We start from the raw sequence: 26,974 nt of genomic DNA, 5'->3' as shown, positions 1-26,974 counted from the left end.
TTTTAGAAAGACACCAAATATGGGTGGCAACAGGGATGGACTTCCAGAAAAAAAAAAAAAAAAAAAAAATCTGTTCACATATATTTAAATAGTTTTAGTACATAAGTTCTAGTACATGAAAACAATAGCAAAAATCCTGAAGCACTAATAAGGTATACTAATTTATTAGATATAAAATATTTAGCCTTCTTATTTGCAGACATTAGGAAGCAAACCCCAGTATTTCATCTGGATGAGGAAATACAAGTACAGAGAGCACACAAAGATTTATAAATGCAGCTGTGTAAAGAATTACATCAAAGGCTCCAAAACTATGATGCACAGTTCTTCCTGCTGCTTGTGTGGAAACATCTATCCCACACCTCAGTTACTGGTGATAATCTGCTGTGGAGCCTTATCTGTACAAGCTTCTCTACTCTGAGAAAGTTCTAAGAATAGTTCAAGTTCTAAGAATTGCTTAGAACATCACATCAATAATCTTGATAGGTCATCAAAATCCACTAACAAAGAGTTAATGCTGACATATTTACATTACTTGAAAGAACTTCTTTTTTAAAACAAGAAAGAAAATGGTTTCTTGGCACAGAAACCTTTATGTATATAAACCTTAAATACTAGTCAAAGAAACAGAACAAATAACTTTCAGGTTCTCTGTGTCCTGTACCTTTAAAACTGGACATTCAAAATACAAAACTTTCACATAAACCTCTAGATGGTACAAAGCACTCAGCTTTAAAGCACCTGAACACATTAAAAAAAAAAAAAAAACCAAACTGAAAATCACGGCTAGTAAGAGCATTTAGATTCACCTTTTATTCAGTATTTACTATTACTAGTACATTAATGAAGAAAAGGAATCGATGCATTCCAGAAGTTGAAAGTAACACAAAGTTAAATGCCTTTTTTTTTTTTTTTTCCAATACGAACACTTATCTCTGTGACACCACATTCTTCAAGGAAACTGAACTTTGGATACCATTTATGCTGCTGAGTGCAATTTATATGAGGTTTATTTTGTTTCAATGAATGAAAGCTCACTTTTCACTTCAAAATGATTTGAAGACATCTTCATCTTGAGATTGGAAATGAGTAACATAGACACAGACACACTCAAATAATCAATGCAACCAGCTTGATCCCACTTCAAGTGGGACTGGAAAACTTACATCAGCAATCTATGGGGTTTTTTTAATTCTTAATCAAGATGCACATTGGAGTCACACTATAATACTGTCAAAAACAAAAGACCAAAAAAAATTTTTACCACTCAAAGCATTATATACAATTTTTGCTGTTGTAATATATTGCTTTCTACTGTACTCTGTCCTGTGAAGAGTACTACAGTCATATGATTTAGTTTTAGGTTGTCCTGCCAGAAGCAGGTGATCCTTATGAGTCCCTTCCAACTTGACCTACTCTATGATTGCATGATCTCATAAACCACTATGGATGTCCATTCTATTCCAGAAACATTATTTTATTTCACACCTTGAATTACAGTTAAAAACAAATATTTTTTAATATAAAGCAATACATAGATGTGTCACTATTTAAACAAAAAGTCTTTCTCAATTGAAACAGTGTATTTTGGAATGATGGCTGCAGGCTGGAAATGTCAAAATTATTCTACAATCTGTTATTCAAGCCACTCAACCTCAGTGAATATTTTACACAAGACAGAAGCACTTTAACTGAAGAAATAAGAAAGATTTATGCTAGAAGAGCATATTAGCTTGAGCTGATGACTTATTAGCTAAAGCATTCACCAGAAAGAGAAAGGACTTCATATTAAATCATAACAAAGCAGAGTTTCAACCTAGATCTCAGCTCTTCTTTTTTCTGCTGCGTTTTGCAGAAAGCCTATCTAATACATGGGACATGAAAATATCCATTGGTGCCCTTACTTTTGGTTTGAGAATCCCATAGAAAGTAGAATATAAAATCAGGAACATAAATGCAAATACAGGAGTATGTTGGCTCAAAATCATACGAAAATGTAGTTTACGTACTTTAAATGGTACAGCCTCTCAGGTGCCTGGGACACACATGAAAACTCCATCTTGGTCCATATTTGATGTTTGACAGTGGCCAATAGCAAATTTCCAGGGAGGGACAGAAAACCAGGTCAGCTGTATTGTTATGCTTCCCCAGAATGATTTCACCAGTACCTCTACTGAGCAGAAGTCCCTGAGCATCATAGTGGGATCAAAAGGCTGTGATAAGATATCTGCAGTAGCAGTCTGTTGAATTTCAAGTAATTTACAATTCAGGTAGGATTTTCAATGATCTTTTGATTATTTGAAGCATAAATTTTGTATTTGTCATGCTAAACTACATTTTTAATATACAATCCAAAGGAAATAACAACAGTCAGCACACAGTGTGCTTCAAGAACGTGACAAAAAAATTCTCCCCCACATGGCCATCCTCTTTTCCCCTTACACAGGAAATCATATCTATGCATTTGGCATAGAATGATTTCTACCAAGAACTTTGGTAAATACGACGATATTCCACATAGGGGTATCACTTTGCCTCCTGGTAGAAAGGTTAAGAGCAAGTTGCAGGCATTAACTTTTCAAGACAAACCTTTATTTGTCTGCAAGCCTCAAGTTCATCTCATTTCCCAGAACAAAGGAACAGATTATATTTTTACTATTTCAGTCAGTATGTCTTAGTGTTTTAGTATAAACTGGGCCATGTGCATAAAAACATACTATTGATCCTCAAAACAGCAGAATGTTTACTGTATGTTTATCTAACACATTGTCTGTTCACTCTATTAATAAACTTACAAGTTAAAATAAAATATTTAATGTTCTTAAATGCACATAACACAAAGAACAGCTTTGAAGACTTGCCAAATGTACTTCAGATTGGCCCAATGCTCATATTACTTCACACAGTCCAACACCTTTTCTCCTAACTGTTATGGAATGCACAGGTGGTCACTGCGCCAAGTCCTCCTGGGCCTGGAAAGGGCAGCTAAAATCAAAATGCTTGACACTTAACTTTTGGAATTCTGTCTATCTATACCAGCAACCTCTTCAAAGCTATCTATCAATGTCAATTAAGCATAGATCTTATAGTTTGTACACAATGTCAATGTGAATTTTAACCCTAAAGGCAAGGGGAGAAAAGGCATAAACATGTATTGCACAACAGTCTTCAGAAACAAATTCTGGGTGAAGTTAAGTGTAAATTCTATATTCTGAAGTAAATTAAGCAGTGAGTGTGTACTACTTTATATAAGAAAACACAGAAGCTTTTGTATTACACGTGTTGGAACAAAATGTATATTCAAAGTCAGATTAATTTTGCTTCACAAAAAGAAAGTACATACCAAAAATAAGGAAAGCACACATTTGATGCCACAAGTGGCATTAATGCTACAAGGTTTCAGCCCTTACTATAATTTGGGACCTGAAGGCAGTCTAAAGACTTCAGATTCTTGTAGAGCTACAGAGCAAAGGAGCAATTGCTAGTATAATATTTTTTTTTCCTTATCACTCTGAAGAAACTTTTTTGCTAATATTCATTGTAACTGAGGTTATTGAAGCCAGAATAAGAAAGCCAGTGATTAGTCTAAATTTGCCAACGTGACAAGCTATTTATTATAAGGTACATATTTCTTTCTAAATTACACTTTAAAGAAATGAAAAAAAATTCTTTCTAAACAGCAGCTACAAAATGTATTAAAAATATAAAACCTGTGGATTCTCAATTTCATATATTTCTGTATAAGTATCTCACAGGCTTGCCTAAGAATGTCTTTAGGAATGTTTATTAATCCAACCATTCCATTTCCCTTTGATTATACATAAATTGCATTCTTTATAATTACAAACTTTATTTTTAAAGTTAAATATTCAGGCTCTGTAGGATATTTCTCAGTGTTTACATTTTCAAAGCCAACAGAAATTAGTCTGCTTCTAGTGATAACTGAAAGAGAAAAGAAAATATTTTAAAAGGGGATAAAATATATAGAAAAATCTCATTGATATATTTTGCTTTATACTCTGTGGATCTTCATCTTTCTGTAGAACAATGCTCCACTGGATGTATGACAAGCTAAATTCTAAAGACATATTACTATATTAACTTAATTTATGCTATCTGGATACCACTATAATACTCCAGACACCACAGTCATTTTCTTTTCTTACTTGCATTAATTAACAGTAGAGAGCAAAAGATGGCTAAATTAATTTATAACTTTATAGCTTCTTATACTAATTATTTCCTCCTTTTGTATTTTAGGTCATCCTGTCATTCCTGCAAACACTAATCAGTCATGGGATTTGAAGTTAATACTACTAAATAAATGAATTGTTTAATCTCCTATGACCATCTATACATACTCCATCTTCACAAAGCTCATCAATTTTATGTCATCAAGGAAAAAGTGACCTTCGTTTCCACAAAATGCTTCTTACTACTGGACAAGTTGGTTACAAATTTATCATTTATTCTCAGGAAGGAAGTCCTTCATGATCGTCATTTGATAAATGTGAGACCGTGCTTTATTAATTGACCAGGTCATACTGAATTCCAAGACCGTAATTGTGGAATACTAAAGGGACTGTTGCTTTCCTGAACATTTGAGCTAAGATGAAGGACCTGCAACTCAAAATTAATTTACTGCTTGGTCTAGTTACCACTGCTCTACTACAAGCTGTAGGAAGAAAAGCTGACTGCCCAGAGTCGTGTATATGTGAAATCCGACCATGGTTCACCCCCAGGTCTGTCTACATGGAAGCTCCAACAGTGGACTGTAATGATTTAGGCCTTTTTCAATTTCCAGCCACACTGCCTGCTGACACACAAATTCTACTTCTACAAACTAATAATATTGCAAAAATTGAACACTCAATAGACTTCCCAGTGAATTTAACTGGTCTAGATTTATCTCAGAACAATTTATCCTCAGTGACCAGTATTAATCTTAGAAAGATACCACAGTTGCTTTCAGTGTACCTTGAAGAAAACAAACTTACTGAACTCCCTGAAGAATGCCTCTCTGGACTCAACAATTTACAAGAGCTATATATTAATCATAATCTGCTTTCTGTGATTGCACCAGGAGCTTTCATAGGCCTCAATAATCTTCTCAGACTTCATCTCAATTCAAATGGTCTGCAAGTGATCAACAGAAAGTGGTTTGAAGCTACCCCCAGTCTTGAAATTCTTATGATTGGAGAAAACCCAATAATCAGAATTGAGGACATGAACTTCAAGCCTCTTAGCAATCTGCGCAGCCTAGTTTTAGCAGGTATAAATCTCACTGAAATACCAGATAACGCTTTGGCTGGCCTTGAAAACTTAGAAAGCATTTCCTTTTATGACAACAGATTTGTTAGTGTGCCTCACATCGCTCTTCAAAAGGCTACGAATCTTAAATTTCTGGATCTAAATAAGAATCCCATTAACAGAATACGACGAGGAGATTTTAGCAATATGCTACACCTTAAAGAGTTAGGAATTAATAACATGCCTGAACTGATTTCTATAGATAGTCTTGCTGTTGATAATCTGCCAGATTTAAGAAAAATAGAAGCAACCAATAACCCCAGATTATCATACATTCATCCCAATGCATTCTACAGACTTCCCAAATTGGAATCACTCATGCTCAACAGCAATGCACTGAGTGCCCTGTACCGCAGTACAGTGGAATCCCTGCCTAACCTCAAAGAAGTCAGCATACACAGCAATCCAATTAGGTGCGATTGTGTCATCCGCTGGATTAACATGAATAAAACGAACATTCGTTTCATGGAGCCGGAGTCACTGTTTTGTGTAGACCCTCCTGAATTCCAGGGTCAGAATGTGAGACAGATACACTTTCGGGAAATGATGGAAATCTGTCTTCCCCTGATAGCTCCTGAAAGTTTTCCATCTACACTGGATTTAAAAGCTGGCAGCCATATTTCTTTGCACTGCAGAGCAACAGCAGAACCAGAACCTGAAATATACTGGATAACACCATCAGGACACAAACTTTTGCCTAATACTATCTCTGATAAGTACTACATTCATTCAGAAGGAACATTAGACATAAGTGATATAACACAAAGAGAAAGTGGCTTATACACATGTATAGCAACAAATTTAGTAGGGGCAGACCTAAAGTCAGTCATGATTAAAGTGGACGGCTCTTTCCCTCAGGAACACAATGGACCTTTAAATATTAAAATAAAAGACATAAAATCTAATTCAGTTTTGGTTTCATGGAAAGCAAGTTCTAAAATTCTGAAGTCCATTGTTAGATGGACAGCCTTTCCGAAAGCTGAAGACTCCCGGGCTGCACAAAGTGCTCGAATACCGTCTGATATAAAGGTATATAATCTTACACATCTAAATCCATCAACTGAATACAGAATTTGTGTAGACATTCCCACTATCTATTCTCAGTATAGGAAACAATGTGTCAATGTAACCACAAAAGGACTGGACATGGAAGTGAAAGGCTATGAAAAGAACAACATAATAGGATTCCTTACCTGCCTTGGTGCTCTTTTGGGAATCATCTCTGTGATATATATCTACAGCTGCATCTCTCAATATATTAACTATGGCATTGGACACAGCTATCTAAGGAATTACCTGATGAAACAATCCTTTTCACTCAATGAGCTTTATCCTCCTCTTATCACTCTTTGGGACGTGGGCAAAGAAGAAAGCACAGCAATGGAAGTAAAAGCAACTGTAATAGGTGTACCAACAAATATGTCATAAATATGTCAGTATATCGCTTCATTTCTGAAATAAAAAGCACATAACTTTATTTGTGCTGAATAAAAAGGCAACAAGAAAAGAATATTTCTCTTAGGAACTAGATGCCTAGACTTTGTTGCTGCCAACAAATGGAATACCTATGACTCAGTATAAGAGAAGAATTTTAACTAACTGGCTTCTAAGGGTATTCTACCAACCAAATAAAATTAAATTCATGTTCTAGAACTTTCATGGGACTTTGAAGTCTGGAATACAGTGGAAGTAGCCAAGAACATTTTCTGCATTTTTTAAAAAATTATTATATAAACATAGTGGAACTGAGCAATACCTCCTCCTGTGCTGTATTACACAAAATAGCCACGAGTTTTTGCAGTGAACAGATATACTAGGACTGACATATGGTGTAATGAAATGGACAAATTCTGTAGAGTAGTCACAGTGAGTATGTGAAATTTTTTTATTGAGAAAATACATTTTTGATTAAAATCAAAATACTTTGTCTTGTTTGTTTCTAAAGAAAACACCCCACCATTCTGGGAGTTCTTGTCTGACAATAAACAAACACATTCCAAAGTCTGATAAAATATCTTTTTGCATATTCTCCTATTAAAATGCTAATCTGAGCAGAAAGGATATTTTTTGCTGATTTTAGGTTGTATAATGTTTCTAACAGAAACGTAAGTTTAGTGATAGTTTTTTATCAAACTTTCTTTACTCTAAGAACATTATAAAGGCAAAAAGGATGGTGGAGATGAGGCCACTTAAACCCACTGTAATTAGATTTCAGTATAGATATTGGGTGATTAACAGTTCTTTGATTCTTTTATATTATACACTTTTATGTATCTGTGTGAAATAATTCTGTTCTCTTAGCAACGTGTGAGCCTGCAGATCTTTATTTCATTATATCAGCATTACATCATTTTATTACTAGACAAAAGTAGTCTCTTCTAGAATACATGGCAATGCTTTCCATGACAGTACCGTGAACTACCATCCATATAAACATAACATCTTTAACCTCTACACAGAAACATCTCCATGATACTAGCCATTTTCCATGGCCAAAGACATTTTTCATGTCAAAATCCCCACAGAAGCAACAAGTGAGAAATGGAATTCTTGTGTAGCTATATATAAAAATGGACAGCTATTCCTTATACAGATATCCTATATAAGCCTCAAGTCCTTAGGAAGTAATAAATCCACCTTGTAGCTTTAATAGCATAATGCTTATTAACTTGTATTTTTGCACAAGCATGCAAAAAAAAAAAAAAAAGTAACCACAGGTTTTTCTTTAGCAAAGAAGAATTTCTTAAAAATCGTAGAAATAACTTAGTTGTGCTAAAGTATGCTTCTTCATAATCTCCTCATTTACACAAAGGTTGGGGGTTTTTTCTACATAAGGCATAGGGCTAAAATTTTCATGTATTTAATTAATTGGGATGCTTACTCTTTAATGGGGGTAGAAGCTGATAAGGAACTATATTTAATTTCCTCAGAAAGAGAAAGGTATTGTTACAAACCTGTTTCCATTTATTTCATAGTTTTCTCCCAGGAATGCATTAAAATGCTTTAACACATTAATGCATTAAGAGCAGTACTTACTGGTTATTCAAACCAGAAGAATAGAAATAGATTAACTTTTCTTTGGCATTTAACAGCAAACCTCATTCTGAAATTTACCACTAATGAAAGAGAGAAGACAAGTGTAAGTATTTGAAATATCTGGCTAGGAAATACCAAAAATACAATACTGAAAAAAACCCCTTTTAAATTAATTTATATTACTTTTTTTTCTATCAGCAACTAGACTGAAAGATAATGTTTTATTTATAAAAAGATTAAGCATTTACTTTTTGGTTAAAAAAAAGGCTGACATTAAAAAAAAATAAATTGCAATATTTCATCAGATAACACAGTCAAATGCTATCTTATATAGGAACATTTCAGTTTCTAGTTCAGCTAAAATGATGTGAAATCATAACTCCTAAAAGTACCCATAAAACCTAGATAGAAGACTGGAGAAAAACATGTTTGTTGATTTATAACCTAAAAGGAAACTTCCATTTCCAGAATTCTCTAATAAAACTTATTCTGCTTATATAGCCTGAAGTAGTGACCTCAAGATAACTTAAAATAGAAAATGAGATTCTTTCCATAATCTTATGCTGGCCAGTAAGACACAACAATCAACAATAATCTCATAAGATATTCTTTTTTATCTGAAGCCAGAAGAGACATTTCTGAAACAGGTTGCTATGTAGTACAGAAAATAAATTCACACACCAGACAATTCTAGAAAAGCTGCAAGAAAAAAACTGAAAAGCAGCACTCTGTCAGACATAAGGAAGAAAATAATTATTATCAAACTGAATAGAGGGGATGTATGGCACTGATGAGACAATAAATTTTACATGGAAGAAAGTATACAGGAAGAATGAAAAGTTCATTATTAAAACTTCAGAAGACATTTAGAAGTATAGAGCTAAATGAAATATAGGAGACAGCCATTGAACACAACCCAAAAGAGCAAAAAGAGTCTGAAAGCTCACTTCATGCTAAAGGTTAGAAGACATACGTGAAAAAATATTAACAATTGCATGCAGCTTTTACAGAAGTCAGAAACCAGATGACTAGAAATATATCAGAGTAAAAAAAAAAAAATCATGGTATTGCCAGCTAAGTAGGAAAAAAAAAACCCCACATCTTTCAGGAATATTGGTTGACTTTCCAAACCTAGTGTTTTGGCAGGTCAGTTGAATGATGTACCAAATGTGTAATTTAAATAGCTTTTCCTTTAATACCATTGGAAATATTTGGAACCAATTTTCTCAGGAAAAGACTACATAGATACTCAGGGAAAATGCTAAACTACAACAAAAAAGAGAAGGATTATCAAAATAAGAGAAAGATCATCTAAACATTCAGTAAACATGAAATCAAGACAGAGAAAAAAATTAAGCTAGATAAAGTTTGTGAAAATTAAAGAAAAATCCACCAAACTTCGTTTCCACATATGACAATTACAGAAGTTTCATATTGAACAAGAGAATTGCAATTACTCATTTATATGGATAAATTCAATATATTACTGAAACTTGGCAAGCTTTGCATGATTGGAATGTTAAAATACACAATCATAACCTGTCTAGTCAGAACTGTGCTTTGAAACAGACTTGAGCTATTCACTTCACCTTCAATAAAAATTCTAAAGGAGTTGCGTCCTCTTCAATGTTTCCATTATAGGGTGGTGTGTAAATGAAGTACTAGACTATATTCTGTCCATGATTAGCTGTACTCCAATATTCTGAGACAAAATGTACAAGTAACCTTTGTAAATAGCATAGGAACACAGTAAAAATAGTAATGAATAATGAAAATGGACCCTATGATGTGTGACTGACTGTGATTATGTTATTTTTCAGGTTACATTCAGTAGTGTTTCATTTCTACAGCTGGGGTGACCAAAAAGAGATAGAAGGTTAAGCCAATTGGACATCATGTTTAAAAAACTTGTTCTTTTGAACAATCAAGAAGAACTTTAAGTACATGTGTTGTATACCTACCTACTCAACTATATTATTCTGAGAGTTATAATGCTGCAGATATATTGAAGTACCTTCAAAACAACCTTTTATTAAATCATTCCTTCCTTCAGATAAAGCTGAAAACTACAAATTAAATTCTTCTTTCAGCTAAAAAATGCTTTTTACAAATGTCTCTCACTTGCTTATCTTTCTGTCTCTCAGCTTCAATTATTTTTAGACCCTTTTTCCCAAAGCCCTTTTCTTTGCCTTGATGCAAATTCTCTGTTCCTTTCAATGCTCCCTGTGGGTTCTTTGCTTATTTCCTGCTACTATTGTTGCCAGACTGTCACATCATTTCCAACACTTCCAGTAAGGACAGATGTTGTCTGACTTATTAAAAAAATTATCAATGAAACTTAATACTTTGAGGCAAACTATTTGAATAGAAAAATACAATTATTAAAGAAAGGCCTGGCATTCTTAGATAAAACCTAGCTGTAAAGCTGCTCAGGTAATGAGACGAAGCATCTCTCAAAGAAACAAAGTGGAAATAATTTAACAACATTCAGATAAAAATAATAACAATATGGGAGTTAGATAAAGCTGGAAGGGCATGGAATTTGGGCAGATGGCCTATTCCTGATCCTAAAATAGCTGATGTTCTTTTTAACATTACAATTAGATAAGTGGAAAACAACCCCATCTGCCTCACCCTTACGAAGCTATTGTTCGTTATCCATGTTGATGACAATTTCACACTGCGCTCCAAATAGCCATAATGCTTTTGTGAATCACAAAAATACATCAAATTCAGTGCTGGTGTCATCTTCTATACACATTTCTTCCAGTCCAGAGCTAGATTCTATAAAGAAAGCCTTTCAGCATTCATATACTACACTTTACAGGTCAAAGAGTTTACAGTTTTGTCATTTAGCATGTGAGCACAAGTCAGATTCCTTGAGATGGCTGCTGGGAATAACTTTTGAGGGCAGAATCTTGTTATACATACATTCATTTCATACATTTTTTGTACGAAATTTTACTCTGTACTGTTAATATTTATAACTTCTTTTTGTTTTGTCTCTAGCATGAATGTCAGCTCAACTGAAAAGCATACAGCTGAATACTTTGTAACACCAGAGAAAGTGGGTTAGTGTCTGAAGTCTACTAAAGACAGCTAAAATACACTTTTGACATAATGACAGAATGATTTCATAGGATACAGAAACAGATGATGAAAATCATCTATTCCTAAATATTCCAACACATAAATGGAATATAAAGGGGCTACAAATAGAGTCAGAATTATCACTTTTAATTGAATGTAAAATGCCCATTAACTACGTCAAATAAAAAACCCCAACCATTTAGAATTAGTCTCGCTATAGTAAAGCAACAAACATCATTAAATTAGAATAATCAGATATGTTTTTCTTTATGTACCAGGTAATAAAAGGATTAAGTTAAATTGCTGCTATCAATTATAGTATCTTAGATTAATATTACCTTAACAATTAATATAAAATGGGATATTAAAGTATTCCATAATTTATTTCATAAATGCTGTGAAGGTATTCGTGATAAGTGCATGCCCATTTTTAGCAAACTAAGTGCTATACTGAATATTCATGTGTTACACAATGTATTCCAAAATATGAAATAATGCTTTCTCCTAAAATACCTGCTTGCACAATTTAAACTATCAATACCTAAAATATATAGCACATGCACACCGCTATCCCAATTCCATTTATTCTGCAGGAATGTAAAAGGATTTCTTTACTCGAGCTAGGATGACCAGGACTTCCAGACTTTCAGTTTGACAAGTTCATAGCAGTATAGACCAATGTCACAACACCTACAAGTGTATCATGTCCAATTCACCTTGTTGCCTTTCAGGCGCTTGAAGTCCAATTAAAAATTACTTCCTTTCCTACCTTCCACAAAATACAACCTCTCTTGTACCCTTCACGTTTCATTACTTCACTCAGCAATCATCTACTGTTTGCTCTTACACAAAATTACATCAGCAACAGCCCTCCTTTTTAACTACTTTCTACTTCATTAATACTTCATCTTTTTCCCAGCCTCTGATGAACTAGACTACTTCCAGGGTATTCTACTTCCTAGACTACTTCCAGAGTATTCTTCTCTATGATATTTGTTATCATTTTGTAATTATCAATGACATGGAAGAAAAACAACAACAAAAAACACCACCAACAAAAAAGCTGAATTGCTCTACAGATTTGAAGGCAATTTCAAGTGTAGCCAGAAGAAAATTGCAACCCTGAAAACTCTGCAGTCTATTCCCTAACCTACTTCAGCAGTCAGCTCTGCTTTAATAGTATTATGCTAAATAAAGTCCCCTTTCTCCCCCTTGGTTTTAGGAAAGCTGAGTAAAATGGAGGATGTCCACTACAGGTAGAGCAATTTGAAGTTATTTGTAGCTTTTGCAATATCTGGATTATTAGGAAAAAAAAAATCAGAAAGAGAATAATCTTATTATTCATCCAGCCTTTCAAATGCATACAACAATTTATAAGCATATATCAATAAACACATCACACCAAAGCACATATATCAAGGATTAAACACCTCTGCAATTAACTAAAGGTTTAGAACAAAAGAAACAGAAATATATTGTCAAAGGGTTGTAAATCTTTTCTGTGCCCCATTGAGAGGTAGACAACTACCTACCAGTACTTCCTCATGCACTGAAAGCATTTAGGTGTATAATTTGCACTGTTAAGATAACAGATAACCTGTTAAGGTGGTTTGGACTTCACAGAGAATGCCCCTGGATGACCAAAAGCCTGGCCATATGAACCTATCTACCTGATTGAGAGCACTCAAGGATTTTCATCTGCACAGCTCTACTAAAGACAGTATAAATGCAATATGCATCATTCATTTAATTGAAAACATTGCATATATTTTTAATTAAGACAAAATGGGAAAAGAACAATATTATTTATTTAAAATGCTTAGAATAGAATATTTTGTGGAGAGCATCTGTTTTAGGATTAAATAATTCAATATCCATCAAAGAAATGCTGGATAGTGTAGAAAATTAAACACCAGCAAAAAAAATTCTATATGTTCAGATATTATCTAGCTGCAAACAAAATGATAAGCCATACATATATTCTGAATGACTTTATTTTAAGATACCACAAACAATATAGGTTTACCTCAGATCCTTACTCCTCCTGACCTAAAAAGTTCCCAAGAGTCTCCCCCTGCTATTCATCTCTAACTATAAATTATCATCCTACATAATTTGTTAGGCTTTAACTTGTCTTCTTTCTTTTTTCTCCTTCACTTGATTTTTTTTTTATTTTTGCTCCAGTTATCCCACACATGAAAATTCTCAGTTCTTCTACATTATACAACATTGTGGTCCCACTATCAGCATTTCGTTTTTATCATTCTAGCAAAGAACTCTGCTTTTCTCTTGTCAAAACTTATATTCCACCACAGTGGTTGTGTATAAATAAACTAAATGCTTCTTGCTAGAACACTTACATTAAAATGACAAACTTTATGTATAATGTGAGGACTTTACGTTGAGTAGGGGTTTACCTTAAACAAGCACATGAAAACTTTCTCAAAATTGACAAAATATAAGAAAGGAAAAAAGTAATTAAAACAAAAAATAGTTAATTAGACACCTTCATATGTTGCTAACAAATAAAGTGCAGATCATTTAAGTATTACTGGTAAAAGTGAAGAAAAATTAGAAACTTTAGAGACTCAAAGGGAGATAAATGAACAGTTAAAACCAATTGTAACATAAGATGGAACAAATACTTTAGAATAAACCAGAAAAGAGCTGTAAAAGTGTGGCCAAAAGAACCAAAACTGCTAAAAGAACAAGTTTGCAACATGATCAAATCAATAAGTAAGAGAAAGAAATAAGCTGAATTAAGAAATAGGTGCTACAAGTAGGTTTAAAGACATGTAAGGAGAAAAATAAGATAGACAAAAGGTTTAAGAAGGAAAAAGGAACAAGAGAAGGCACTGTGTCTAACAGACCATCCTGGAAACTGAGTAATTAAACATAACAACAGAGTAGTTAATGGTCACGCAAATTTTAAACAAGAAGTGACAGTATTAGCAGAAGTTAAGAAAAAATAATGATAAATATATAAATAAAGATTCAAGGAAAACAAGTGAGCTTGAGGATACCCTGATATATATATATATAACCCTAACCCTGAAATACATACATAAAAGTTTCAAATAAAGACAAGACTTTTAAAAAAAGGGGAATGAAAAGAAGACAGCAGCCCTATGTGCTTTGATTTGGCCAAAAATATTTAGTACAGAAAAAAGCTATATACATTTTTTAAAATTGCTTTGTTGCTGTTTTGTTTTTTGGGGGTTTTTTTTGGTTTTTTTTTGGTTTTTTTTTTAATATTTCAGATTATTCTGAAATAATGCTAAGGAGAAAAACTATAATTTCCACACCTTATGATCATGTATCAAGGAAAAAGTTACAATACTGATCATAAACAAGAACAAAAATATTTATTAGAAAGTGGAAAAAAGTGCTTAAGCAATGACAAAGAGCATGTTTGGAAATTCTGGCTAATATGCAGAAGGCAGTGACAGGTGGTCTCATTTGGGAGGTTTCATTAAGAAGACAATTGAAAGCTGATAACACTGTGTTATTAAGCAAAATACTTTCATAAGGAAATCTCAGAGGGAAGGAGACACTACTGCCTCTAATTAAAGAAAGAGCTCAAGGTCCAGGAGCTGCTTAACAGTATCAATTATAATGCCACTAATACCCAATGAAAATTAGGTTTGTAATTTTTCTTAATATTACCAGAGCCAAAGCAATACCAAATATTGTTTATAAGAAGCATCAAAGTTCTTTAAAAATAATTAATTCTGAAGGATTAACTACAAAATCCATTTAAAGGCAATAATGAAAGACACTGGAAGGTATTTGAGTTTGCTTTAAATGATGTTGAAAGCAAGTGTATTCCACCAAAAAAGAAGCCAATCATTGTTACATAGAATAATAGCTTGAAGAAAAAGAAAAGAGAAGACTAAGAACAGAGGGAAAAACAAAGAAAACACAATCAATTATATTAAGAGGAGAAAAGAGGGAAGACAAGAAGGATCCTGTTTAAAATTAAGATATAAAAGTTAATATATTAATTTATATACTAAAATAATGACCAGTGCAAATGAGTCTGTCAGAATACAGCAACAGAAACCTAATTCTTATAAGAATTTTTTAAAACCTGTTTTAAAACTCTTAGCAAACTAACTGAGAAATCAGTGAAAGCATGGAATTGAGACTGAATAAGCCAACTAGGTGTCTGTAACTTAAACAGAGCTGATCTGCTGAATCTCTGAATATATTTACAAGTAAAGCTGCCTCTCCATTGCAATTTGGAGAGATCTGGATTTAGAAGTCCATACAGAGCTGTGAAGCCTTTCAATGGTTTTCTAGCTCAGGTCCAAGTGCATTTGTACATTATTAGTTTGAGAGAAAGGCACACCAATATCATTCCCACGTAGATTGTATAAACCAAGATGCTAAAATGCAGAGTACTAGCCATGGTAGTCTGGACAACATCATTCCACACTCAAAGGGTAGAGGTCAATGATTTGTACTGGTTTGAGACCAGTTGCAAGTGATATTCCTCAGGGCTGTACTCTGCGATTCAACTTGCTTATTAATGACCTGGAGGAGGAAACAAAATCCTTATAAATCTGACAATACTTATTTGGAGAATGCAATCAATACATTTAACCACAGGGCTGTCATTTAAAAGAATCTAAAAATGCTGGAGAATTACGCCAACAGACTGATGTGAAATTCAGCAAGGACACATGTAAAGCACTAACACCTGTGACTGCCTCACTCCTAGCAGCTCTCCTGAAAATGCCCTGGGGCTCCTAAGCACAGCTGGCCAACAGGATACTGGGCTGTTTTAACATGAAACTATTAGAAAACTGAGGAAAAGAATGCCCCTTCATTCAGCACTTGTTAGACTTCCTCTATAATACTTTGTCTAAATTTGCTTCCCTACTTGCCCAGCTCTATATGAGACATTGAACAACTGTAGCAAGCTTATCAGGAGGTTTCCAAGATGCCAAGACCCAGATCTCTACTCCTAAGAAGAAATTCTGAGGCACCTGGGCTTGTTCAGCCTGGGGAAAAAAGAAGGTTTGAGAAGAATAAGTAGCAACCTTCCCGCATCTAAGAGCTAGCTACTGAGAAGACAGAATCAGGCTGATTACTGAGGTGCACAGCAGGAAAATGATTGACAAAAACCTAAAACAGAAGTTAGGGGGAAGGGGATTTACCTAGATATAGGAAAAATAATTAATTATGAGGAAAAAATATCTTGGGAATAGGTTGCAGAGATATGGTACACAATTATAAGCAAAATTATCTGATTCATAATTGACCCTGTTTTGAGCATGACGTTGAATAGACGACTTATCTTCCAATGTGAATAATTCTGCAGAGGAATTTTATCCCCAGAGAATATATATGCAGTGTAACCTGCTCAGAGAAGCAAAAAACTTCTTAGCTGAAATGACGCTGAAGTTTCACACAGGAATATCCTTGCACTTTTTTTAAACTATTACAAGAGTTCTTAAAGAGATGTTACAATTTCAGTAGGTGGTAAGGCCTCTTAAATATCCAAATTTAAAAAATATATTCCTAATGCAGACAGATATTTCCAGATTCTTTCAACATGTAGCCATACTTTATTTCCAATATATTTACTCCAATTTTTTAAACAAAATCCTTAGGAATTTCTTACATACCTTTTCTCATGTTCTACCATTTTCATTATGATGCTCTGCAACATATCTAAATGGCATGATTTTGCATAAATGGAAGCAGCAGACGGTGAAACTGTATATATGAGTATTTCCTTCTTTTTTTACCAACACAGACATGAGTAACCAGTTATAACTAGCATATATTTTTCTGAAATGTAAAAAATTTTGAATAAATCCATGAATATGAGAAAAAGATTCAAATTCACAGAGCCAAAGAATATTCAGAGTTGGAAGGGACCCACAAGGATCACCAAGTCCAGTTCAAATGAATACTGTGTGCAGGGATTGAACCCATGACCTTACCATTCCTAGCACCATGCTCTAACCAACCAACGTAATATCTCTTCCAAAAAGCATGAAACTTATAAACCAGAAAGTCTTTCCTTGTGTACTGTTTCAGTTATTGTGAAATTTAATTTCTTTGGGGTATGGTTTTGTTCCATACCATCACAGAATCCTTTGTGGCTTGACAACTACATCAGCCAATTCCCTCAGGACTTGGATGCATGTTGTGAGGTCCCATAGGCTTATATACATTCAGGTTCTTCAGGTAGTCATGGACCTGATTTTTACTTACAGAGGAGGGACTTTGCTTCCACAGTCCCCATCCCACTGTCCATCCACTAGAAACACGGAAGGAGAGGTTGTTATTGAAGACTGAGGCAAAAAAGTTGAGTACCTCAGCCTTCTCATTATCATTGTTACCAGTTCATCAGCATTGTTTATCAGCAGGTTTACACCTTCTTTGACCTTCCTTTTCTGGTTAACATACCTGTAGGAACCCTTGCTGTTACTCTTTGTGTACCTTGTCAAGTTCAGTTCCAGCTTCTCCTTGGCCTTCCTCACCCCATCCCTACACAAACAACCTTCACCTCTGTGCTCGTCTTGGGTTACCAGTACTTGTTTCCACTGCTTATGGATTTGCTTCTTTGCCTTTAGTTTCACCAGCAGGTCCCTACTCAGCCATGCCAGGCTTTTGCCTCTCTTGCCCTATTTCATGCTCCTGGGCATTTCTACCTCTTTTGCTCTATGGAAGACTTTCTTAAAGATCTGTGAGCTCTGATCTGCTCCCTTGTCCCCAAAAGTCAGTCTCCCAGGGGATCCTATTGACTACCTCCTTGAAGAGCTGGAAGTTTGCTTTCCTAAATTTCAGCGGCCTAACTGTACTGTATACCTGACCCATATCCCTCAGGACTACAACCAATGCATGATCACTGCCACCCAGGCTGCCCCCAACCTTCTCATCCCCGCTTAGCTCGCGTATGTTGGTGACTGTCAGGTCCAAGAACACATTCCCTCTGCTAGGGCTGCCTCTTACCTGGCTCAAAAAGTTATGCGGAACATGTAGTCTGGACAAGTTCAGTATTCTCCATCTTTGGAAGCAAATGAGGTGAGGTTGGATGGTGATTTGGGCAACCTAATCCAGTGAAAAATAACCCTGCCCACAGGGATGGAACTAGGAGACCTTTAAATATCCCTTCTGACTTGAACCATTTTGATTCTAAGGAAAACATAAGGAAAATAGGGGCCACTCACATGTAAGCCAGTGGCTGGTCAGTACATTTGCCTGGCAAAATGTTGTACCTGATCACCACAATCTATTTTACTAAACTCTAGTCTCAACTATTTCCTGTGTAAATTTGCTGTCTAATCTCTGTGTGTGTGCAAAATCTACTATAGAACCCCAGGCTGAGCTGAAGCCTCTATTGGATGAGACATTCCAGAAGGACTGCAGATCTGGGGACTCATAGCTCTTATTGCCAGTAACTGTAAGACACAGAGACGCAATTCTGGGTGGAATAATTGATTGCAGAAACTCATATGTTGTGGATGAGTGAACGAAAGCCATAACAAACTCCAGCCCTCATCAGCTGGCTACCCATCCTGTTCATGTTTGTGTGCTTACACTGGTGCTGATACAGAAACTTTTCTTTCTGTGTTATCTGTGTGGTCAGTTATGTGTGTGTACTGCATGGTGCGTGCTTCTGCCTGTGCAGTATATATGCTTAGCCTCACCACTGGCTGGACCTTGGGAGACAGAACCACAGTAACATCTCATTTATGGCATCAGGACAAGAACCTCCCTGAGTCCTACGATGCACCAAAGTCGGTACTAGCAGACTAAATAAAATCCTACCAGCAACATGAAGTTCATAGGATCTCTATGAACATCTCTATTAACATCTCTAACATAATTTCGAAGGTTATTTTATCAATAAAAGTATTATAAGTAACAATATCTGAGGTGATGACTGGCTTAATCCAACAATCACTCTATATGTAAATAAGTGTTTTTTTCTAGTTTAAAAATAGCTTCTAATTAAAAATATTTCATTAGAGGACTTTCGCAAACTTATTCACATTTTTCTCCTGTACAGCACAAAATAAACTCTCACCACAACATCACCACCACAGGCAATAAGAATTGATTGGGGTAGGCTTATTGGATCTGACGTATGCTGACAAACACTTTGACTAGTTTTCTCTAGGACTTCAAACACACTACACCACAGAAACCATTTGCTTTTTGACCACAGGCAAAAGAACTGCCTGCTACTAAAGTGAACAACCTGTGCTTCTACCTTTGAGACCCTAATAATCATTCAAATTGACAGCACCAACCAGGGTCAAAATGTCCTAAGGAACCAATTCAGGAGAGCCAACCCTAATTAGCTATTTTAAAAAAGCACCTACCTTCTGATATTATTATGCTCTTTCATTTGAAGCAATAATTAAAAACATTGAATTGAGTTTGGTATCCTCATCTCAGAAAAAGCCAGTTTAGTAAGTTTGATTACTTCCATAGTCTATATCTACGGCTGATGCACATGAACTTGACATCTTCTCTGAAGGCACTTGCCAAACAGTTAGAGACAGTCTAAACTCCACCTTCATCCCTAATCCTGTAATTTTCTTATATTCCTTCAGAAACCAAATGGAAAATATAAGAAGCAATGATTTAATTGCTTAATTAATTAAACAGAGCATCTGTTTCTTAAAATCTTGAGTCATATAGGTCTCCATTAATCCTTGTTCCTCAAACTAACAAGTGAATCATGGTACAGCAGCAATAATTCATTCCTTTTGTCAAATTGCTAATGATTGAAGAACTTGTAATATTTAAGTCCATATTTATTCAAAACCTTTCACTTGTGTAGTCTCCTCCACAGAGTCTACTTTCTAATTCCACAATAAAGCATCAGATAGGTAAGTAAAAAGGAGATCTCTGTTCTCTTGCAGAATCAGGTTCTTCCTGGTCATACTAGTCAGACCAGTAAGGTCAACTTATTCAATGTAACTTCATACTAAGCAAGCATTCAGTTGATCATTCATTACAATGAACTTGTTCAGACACTAGCACAGGCTGGCCAGAGAGGAGGTGGGTGTCTCTTCTCTGGAAATGTTCAAGGCCAGGCTGGACAGAGCTGTAGCCTAACCTAGTGGAAGATGTGCCTGCTCATTGCAGAGGGGTTAAACCAAATGTCCTTTAAAGCTTCCTTAGAACTGAAACTCTTCTATAAAAGCTTGAGACTTTGATATTATTGTCAAAATAACTAAAGAGTACTTATGAAATGTTTCATATTAGTTTAGAATATCAAAGCTCTTAAAGATTTTTCATAGTTCTTAACTTACTTAAACACAGAAAGCCAAAATATTTAGTAACTTTTCAAAATTTTTTTCTATATACTTCACTCTTGCACTGATTTCACACTTCAACTGATTTGTAGATACTGCTAAAAGAACATCTTTCCCATTTAAGACGGTCCGGTGTCACTTTTAAAATATTTTCCTAATAAAACAGCCACTTTAATGTGAACTTTATATACAAATTTTAATTGCATACAGTGCAATGAATGCCCAAGTTTCCAACCCAGTTTACAATACTGTAAAATCAATCATTCACTGAATGACTGCTTATATCCACTCAGCACGAATTACTGCTTTAAAAAGTAGATGGATATTTTTCCCTTGTGTGCAATACAATATAGTGTATCTAGTTAAAAACTGGAGAGAGAAATTCATATTTTCTACTGCTTATTCAAGTTTCCTGTACTAGTTATGTCATTTTTTAATTGCTTCAAGATGTTACACTGAACAATTCTCTCAATTTTTATGAGCAACTAGTTAGCTTATACTTGTTTTCTTCCTTTTATTTAAAGCAAAAGGATTGATTTCTGATCATTTCATAGGAGAGTAACTCACAATCTCTTCCCTACTTATTACATATAAAAATTACAGATGCATATTTCCTGTAGCATGCATTAATGTTACTTATAATAACCAGTAACTACTACAAAGAATAGAAGTTACAACTTTGATTCCCTCATTTAGAACAACAAAATCAACAAAGATCAGCATTTAAATTATGCTCATAAGGTTAGTATATGCAAGGACATGTTCACACTTTTTTATTCTAGCAATCATTGAGTTTAAGACTAGGTACTAGAATAAAGTTTAGCACATACTTAGGCATGTAAGTGCCTATAAACTCAGAACTGGCAATTTGTGGTGGCTGCACCATTTGCTCCATCAACTTCTGTTCCAAGTAGAAATCAAGCATCACTATATTCAACATAAGACAGTCAAGTGTTCAAAAGATTCTGAGTACATAAATGCAAAAGCAGCATTATTGATGGAAAACCTTACTAAATAAAATTGTCATTCGTAAAAATCAGGAAATGGTGAATTTGACACACACCAAAAAAACTGATTGACTAAAAGTGTCTTATTAACTGTATGCAGCTTGGAAAAGCATTTTGGACAATATACAAGTACTTATTCCACATGGATCACTAAATTCAATATTAACACTGAAAAAATAATATCCCTTATATTTAGAGTCAGTTAAGCTGCCATGCAACATCATTTTTTTCCCCCAAGATATTAATATCATAGTGTGTCAGAAGATTTTTCTATAAGCAAGGGAAAAAAAAAAAAAAAAAAGAGCAGGAAAGGTAAAATGGCCATATTAGAACTCAAGTAACTGTAATTACATTGAGGAATAGAGATTTTTTTTTTTTTTTTCCCCTAGATTAGAGAGTTTGAAAAGGTTAGTAACATGGCTTACGGTAATAACTGCTTTAACCACTAGCCTAAAATTGATGTCTCAAAAAGCCTTAAACTCCAAACCACCACCAAGGATGCTACAAAAAAGGAATTAGCCTTCGAAAACTATTTCACTGAAATTTACCTCCACAAAGGTATGAATTCAGTGGTAGCAGTTTAGCTATCAACATGCAAGCTAAGCAACATAGACATATTAAAAAATGAAGAAACTTTTTCAGACTTTGAATTAAAATTAACTAATCCAGAAGAAGATATTACTTTGAATGAGTCTTAAGCCCAGTAGTGTTTTATAAAATCTCCTTCAATCTTTTCTCTCTTGTTCAGATAAAGCAACATGCAATGGCAATAAGACAACAGAGGTTTAGGAAAATTTCATAAAACACAGTGTCTACTATTATCAAAGTGACATAAAAAGATGGTAATATTTGTCTTTTATCTTGGAAATGGGTCTTAATTATCCTTCTGCATCTTTAACATGTATTTAATTTATTTATATTCACAAAATGACTACTTTATTGCAGAATTACTACACAAACACTACTCTTATCAGGAAATCAAATCACTACCTTTTGTATAACAAGAAAAATTAATGGATTTTCTAGCCAATCAGATCAAAATCTTTTATTTTAAATCACTTTTAGAAATAAAAGCTCTTGCTAAGAAGTTTATATTAAAAAAGAGCACATGCTAAACACCTCCCTATTTACCACCTAGTATACATTTAATTTGCTTTTGCTTTGCTCTAAAGAATGGATCAATTCCCACTATGTGTGGTTAATACTCAGACACAGCTTCAATTTGACTGAGGAGCCACACAGGCATAGCATGTCTGCTAAAGGCCACTTATTTACAGTTGCCAGTACATCTGTGTTGCACTTGACAGAATTTGTCCTGGAACAGAAGGAAGGAAGAATAAGCAAATAAAGACAGTATTTTACACCTGAGTAATTCTCCTCAGTATCAGGGATGCCCTGTATTCCAGAAGTTAAGAACACATGTGAAAAGACAAAATTAATTATGGAGTTGAGAATTTTGTGGTTTTTGAATCTCCCAAAATTATCATTGCTATTATGTTTCCAGAGGCAGCAACCAGCAGAATTCCATTACTTTCTTTGTAACAATCATTATTTTTTAACACTTCTCCAGAGAACATTTTTATTCATCTACTGACCAAATGAAATAGTTGCAGTTTTTAAATCTCTCTTCTCAAGAATATCTCTCTCTATTCGTCATTCTATCTGACTATATGGCAATAATAAATTTAATGAATTCTCTTAGGAACTCTTAGAGTAACCCAGCTTACTACTTCTTTATTCATCTGTTACTAATGAATTTCTACATTCCATTAGTCTGCCTATTCACCTTGGCTGTTTTTCTGGAGTTCTCCTATCTTACATGATACTTTCTCATTAAAATAATTTTATATTACATATAATTTTTTTCTTCATTAGTGTCATTCCTAAACAGCCCAAACATTATTATAAGATATTAATTTACATACTAAATTTCTATACTAAGAAAAAGATTTCTCAACCTTACTCACTCATCAATCTGATCTCTCCAGTCTAATCTTAGAATTACTCTCCCAGTATATGAGTACCATCTGTACAAAATCAATAGCAATAAGGCAATTTTAATGGAGCCTGTCACATTTCCTTGGGAATAATTAAGGCATCACTTGATCTTGATAAAGTCTTTCTGTAGCAATGAGTCTGGGTTTTCTTAAATAATGTAAAAAATTAGATCTACTCTGTTTCTTCTGAGATAATAAAATCTGCATTGTTTAATTTTTCTTCATTTGAACTGTTTTCATAATTCTCAAAATTTCATAATTTTATATATTTGAAATGTTTGTTTTCATACAATTTGTGCTGGCCTGCAAGCTGCATCTAGCAAAAGGCCAAATCTTGTTTTTCTGCTCCAATGACAACTGCAGTTATTTAAAGTACCAGTTTCGTCCTTTAAATAAGGAAGGCAGTAGATTTAGAATATCAAAAGAAGAAAAGTTTGTGAAAAAGAAACAAGAAATTATGACAAATACTATTCTGCAACAGTAATATGAAATTAGTGCTGTGGTCATAAACTAAACCCATCACTGCTGTTCTATTCTGTAACTCCTGGGCACAGAAATTTATAATACAAAATAAGATGTGGCATTGTCATGCACCAGTGTCATGACTAGAACAATAAATTCTAGAACTGTAAATTATTTATATATCACTTGTATTATATAGAACAGCTAAATGAGAAAAGGCATCTGATGAAGGAAATAAATCACATGTGAAATTCTTGCAAGAAAACAATCTACTTGTTTCCATGAAGTATTTTACTACTAAGCAGACTTAGTAATAAAATACTTCATGGAAAGTAGACTGACCAACTACAGAAGCAAAGAGTGACCCCAGTTTACAGCTATCACATTTTGATTAAGCCAAAATATGCAAAAAAATACTTTCTGTGTGCTACTAAATTTCAACTGTTGTCAAAATTTTCTAGCTTAATTTCCTGCAAACTTCTCATGAATAACCTATTTTTCTTACAGGACTATGTATGGGTAGAGTAACATAAATATAAATAAATTCAACCACTAAAAAAGATGCTGCCTTAGAGAAACAAAATCCAGATTTTTTTTTCTTTTTATTATAAATTTACTGGAAATTAATCATAGGAAAATTTTGATTTGCAGACACTTGTGGAGCTCATACTGCTCAAATTAACTTCATAGTTCGACCAGGCTTCTCTGGGCCTTACCTAGAACAACTCTAAAAAGTTTATGAGTTTATTGTTATCACGTGTCTTCTTTGAATTCTTTTTGTCCATTTTTAAGTTCTTCAGACTACCTTGGACCATTAATCATGGCATTTTTCTGTGTTGTACTAGCCTACAAATTGATTTTTTAATATACCTATTGTTCTGAAGAAAACAATTGCAGACACACTAAACTGTCAATCAGTCAACTAATTCATTTTTCTGCACAGAGATATAAAACCTCTTTCTGTTTGAAAATACCAGAAAATTCAGAAGTCAGTGCACCTTTTTCCAAAGTGTATTGCTAGTTGCCAATGTTTATAGAAAACAAAGAAGCATTTTTGATGGTGGAGGTACGATTGACACCAAAGAAGGCCTCAAGCATCTGCTGGTTAGTAACCTCTTAGTGCACTGACCTTTTCTCTGTACCCTTCCCATGGGCAGCTCCACACAACATAGACTCCTCCGTATCCTTTCCTAAGTCTTTCCTCTGCAGGACCAGATAACCCCTTCCTATCCCTTATGTGATCACCTAACCCTGCTTACCCCTCATATAGCATTTTACCCTGTCTGTCCCTCACACAACCTCCTGTCCCTCCTTCCTCACAGCACAGCCAGCAAATTCTAACTGACTCCAACCAACTAACTCACTCTTTTATCACACCCATAGCTATGAGGACAAGGCTGTTCCCACTCTGGTGATTAACAGAGCTGCAATATATCAGGGGCAAGATTGCCTTCAGCACTATCCGTATCTGTCCTCCCACAGATTTTTCTCCATGATGCTAAGGATACTAAAAATATTAGATAGCATTGACTAACTTTAAAAAGGAGCAAAGGAAATATTTATTTATTTAGGTCATCAAGTGCTGAAAACTAATTAATGTGGGTATTTTTATAACAAATCTCACAACACTACCTTTATCAATGATCTGGATAAGGGGATCAAAGACACTCAGTGAGTTTGCAGGTGACATCTAGATGCCTGGGAGTGTTGATATGCTGGAGGGTAGGAAGACTCTGCAAAGGGATCTGAACTGATTGAATCATTGGGACAAGAAAAATTGTATGAGGTACAATAAGGTACACAAGGAGAAGTGCCAGGTTCTGCACTCAGGTCACAACTACCCCACACAACACTACAGCCTGGGGGCAGATGGCTGGAAAGCAGCCCAGTGGAAAAGGATCTGGGAGTACTGTTTGATAGCCAGCATGAGCCAGCAGCTGAACATGAGCCAGCTGTGCCCAGGTGGCCAAGATCAATGACATCCTGGCCTGTACCAGCAATAGTGTGGCCAGCAGGGCCAGGGCAGGGATTGTCCCCCTGTACTGGTGAGGCCACACCTCGAGTGCTGTGTCCAGTTCTGGGCCCCTCACTACAATAAGGGCATTGAGGTGCTGGAGCTTGTCCAGAGAAGGACAGCAAAACTGGTGAAGGATCTGGAGCTCAAGTCTTATGAGGAGCAGCTGAGGGTTGTTTAGCATGGAAAAAAAGGAGGCTCAGAGCAGACATTACAGCTCTGAGAGGAGGTTGCAGCAATGTGGGTGTTGGTCTCTTCTACCAAGCAACAAATTATAGGACAGGAGGAAATGGTCTCAAGTAGCACCAATGGTCTCAAGGTTTAAATTGGGGATTATGAAAAAAAATTCTTCACTGAAAGGATTGTCAAGCATTAGAACCCAGGGTGCTGGTTGAGTCACCATCCCTGAGGATATGCAAAAGACATGGATGTGGCACTTAGAGTCATGGTTTAGCGGTGAACTTGTCAGTGCTGGGTTAATGGCTGGACTCAATGATCTGAAAGGTCATTGCCTACGTATATGATTGTACGATTCTACTATTTCAGGGAATGTTTTCTCTCTAGAAAGATATTTTAGCTAAATATCTAAATTCAAGAGTAGGTGTATTCTTGATACTAAATTAGGTAACCCTTCTCAGATAATAGTAATTAAAATGCTCAAACCAACAGAATGTTTATGTGCTCCACTTTAGCTTCATGTGAATTCAAATCAATAGCAACAAACAAGGCAAATTTTGGGGGAGAATCTGCAAGGGGGGCAAATAAAACAAG

At 34.9% G+C, this 26,974-nt stretch overlaps 2 protein-coding genes across 2 annotated transcripts in view; one reads left to right on the top strand and one right to left on the bottom strand.

Annotated features, from left to right (window-relative positions):
• The window catches only part of LRRN3 (leucine rich repeat neuronal 3), a 31,922-nt gene extending 24,692 nt beyond the window's left edge, over positions 1-7,230 (top strand). Inside the window, exon 2 of the mRNA XM_040062070.2 lies at positions 4,261-7,230. Within this exon, the coding sequence (XP_039918004.1) occupies positions 4,612-6,738 (2,127 nt within the window). The 5' untranslated portion in view covers positions 4,261-4,611 and the 3' untranslated portion in view covers positions 6,739-7,230. The remainder of the gene's footprint in view (positions 1-4,260) is intronic.
• Positions 1-26,974, bottom strand: part of IMMP2L (inner mitochondrial membrane peptidase subunit 2) — a 423,567-nt gene that overhangs the window by 246,012 nt on the left and 150,581 nt on the right. The gene's annotated exons all lie outside the window — the stretch shown is intronic.

Source organism: Hirundo rustica, chromosome 4 (assembly GCF_015227805.2).
Source record: "Hirundo rustica isolate bHirRus1 chromosome 4, bHirRus1.pri.v3, whole genome shotgun sequence".
NCBI classification, from domain to species: domain Eukaryota; kingdom Metazoa; phylum Chordata; class Aves; order Passeriformes; family Hirundinidae; genus Hirundo; species Hirundo rustica.
This window is presented reverse-complemented; position numbering and strand designations above follow the sequence as displayed.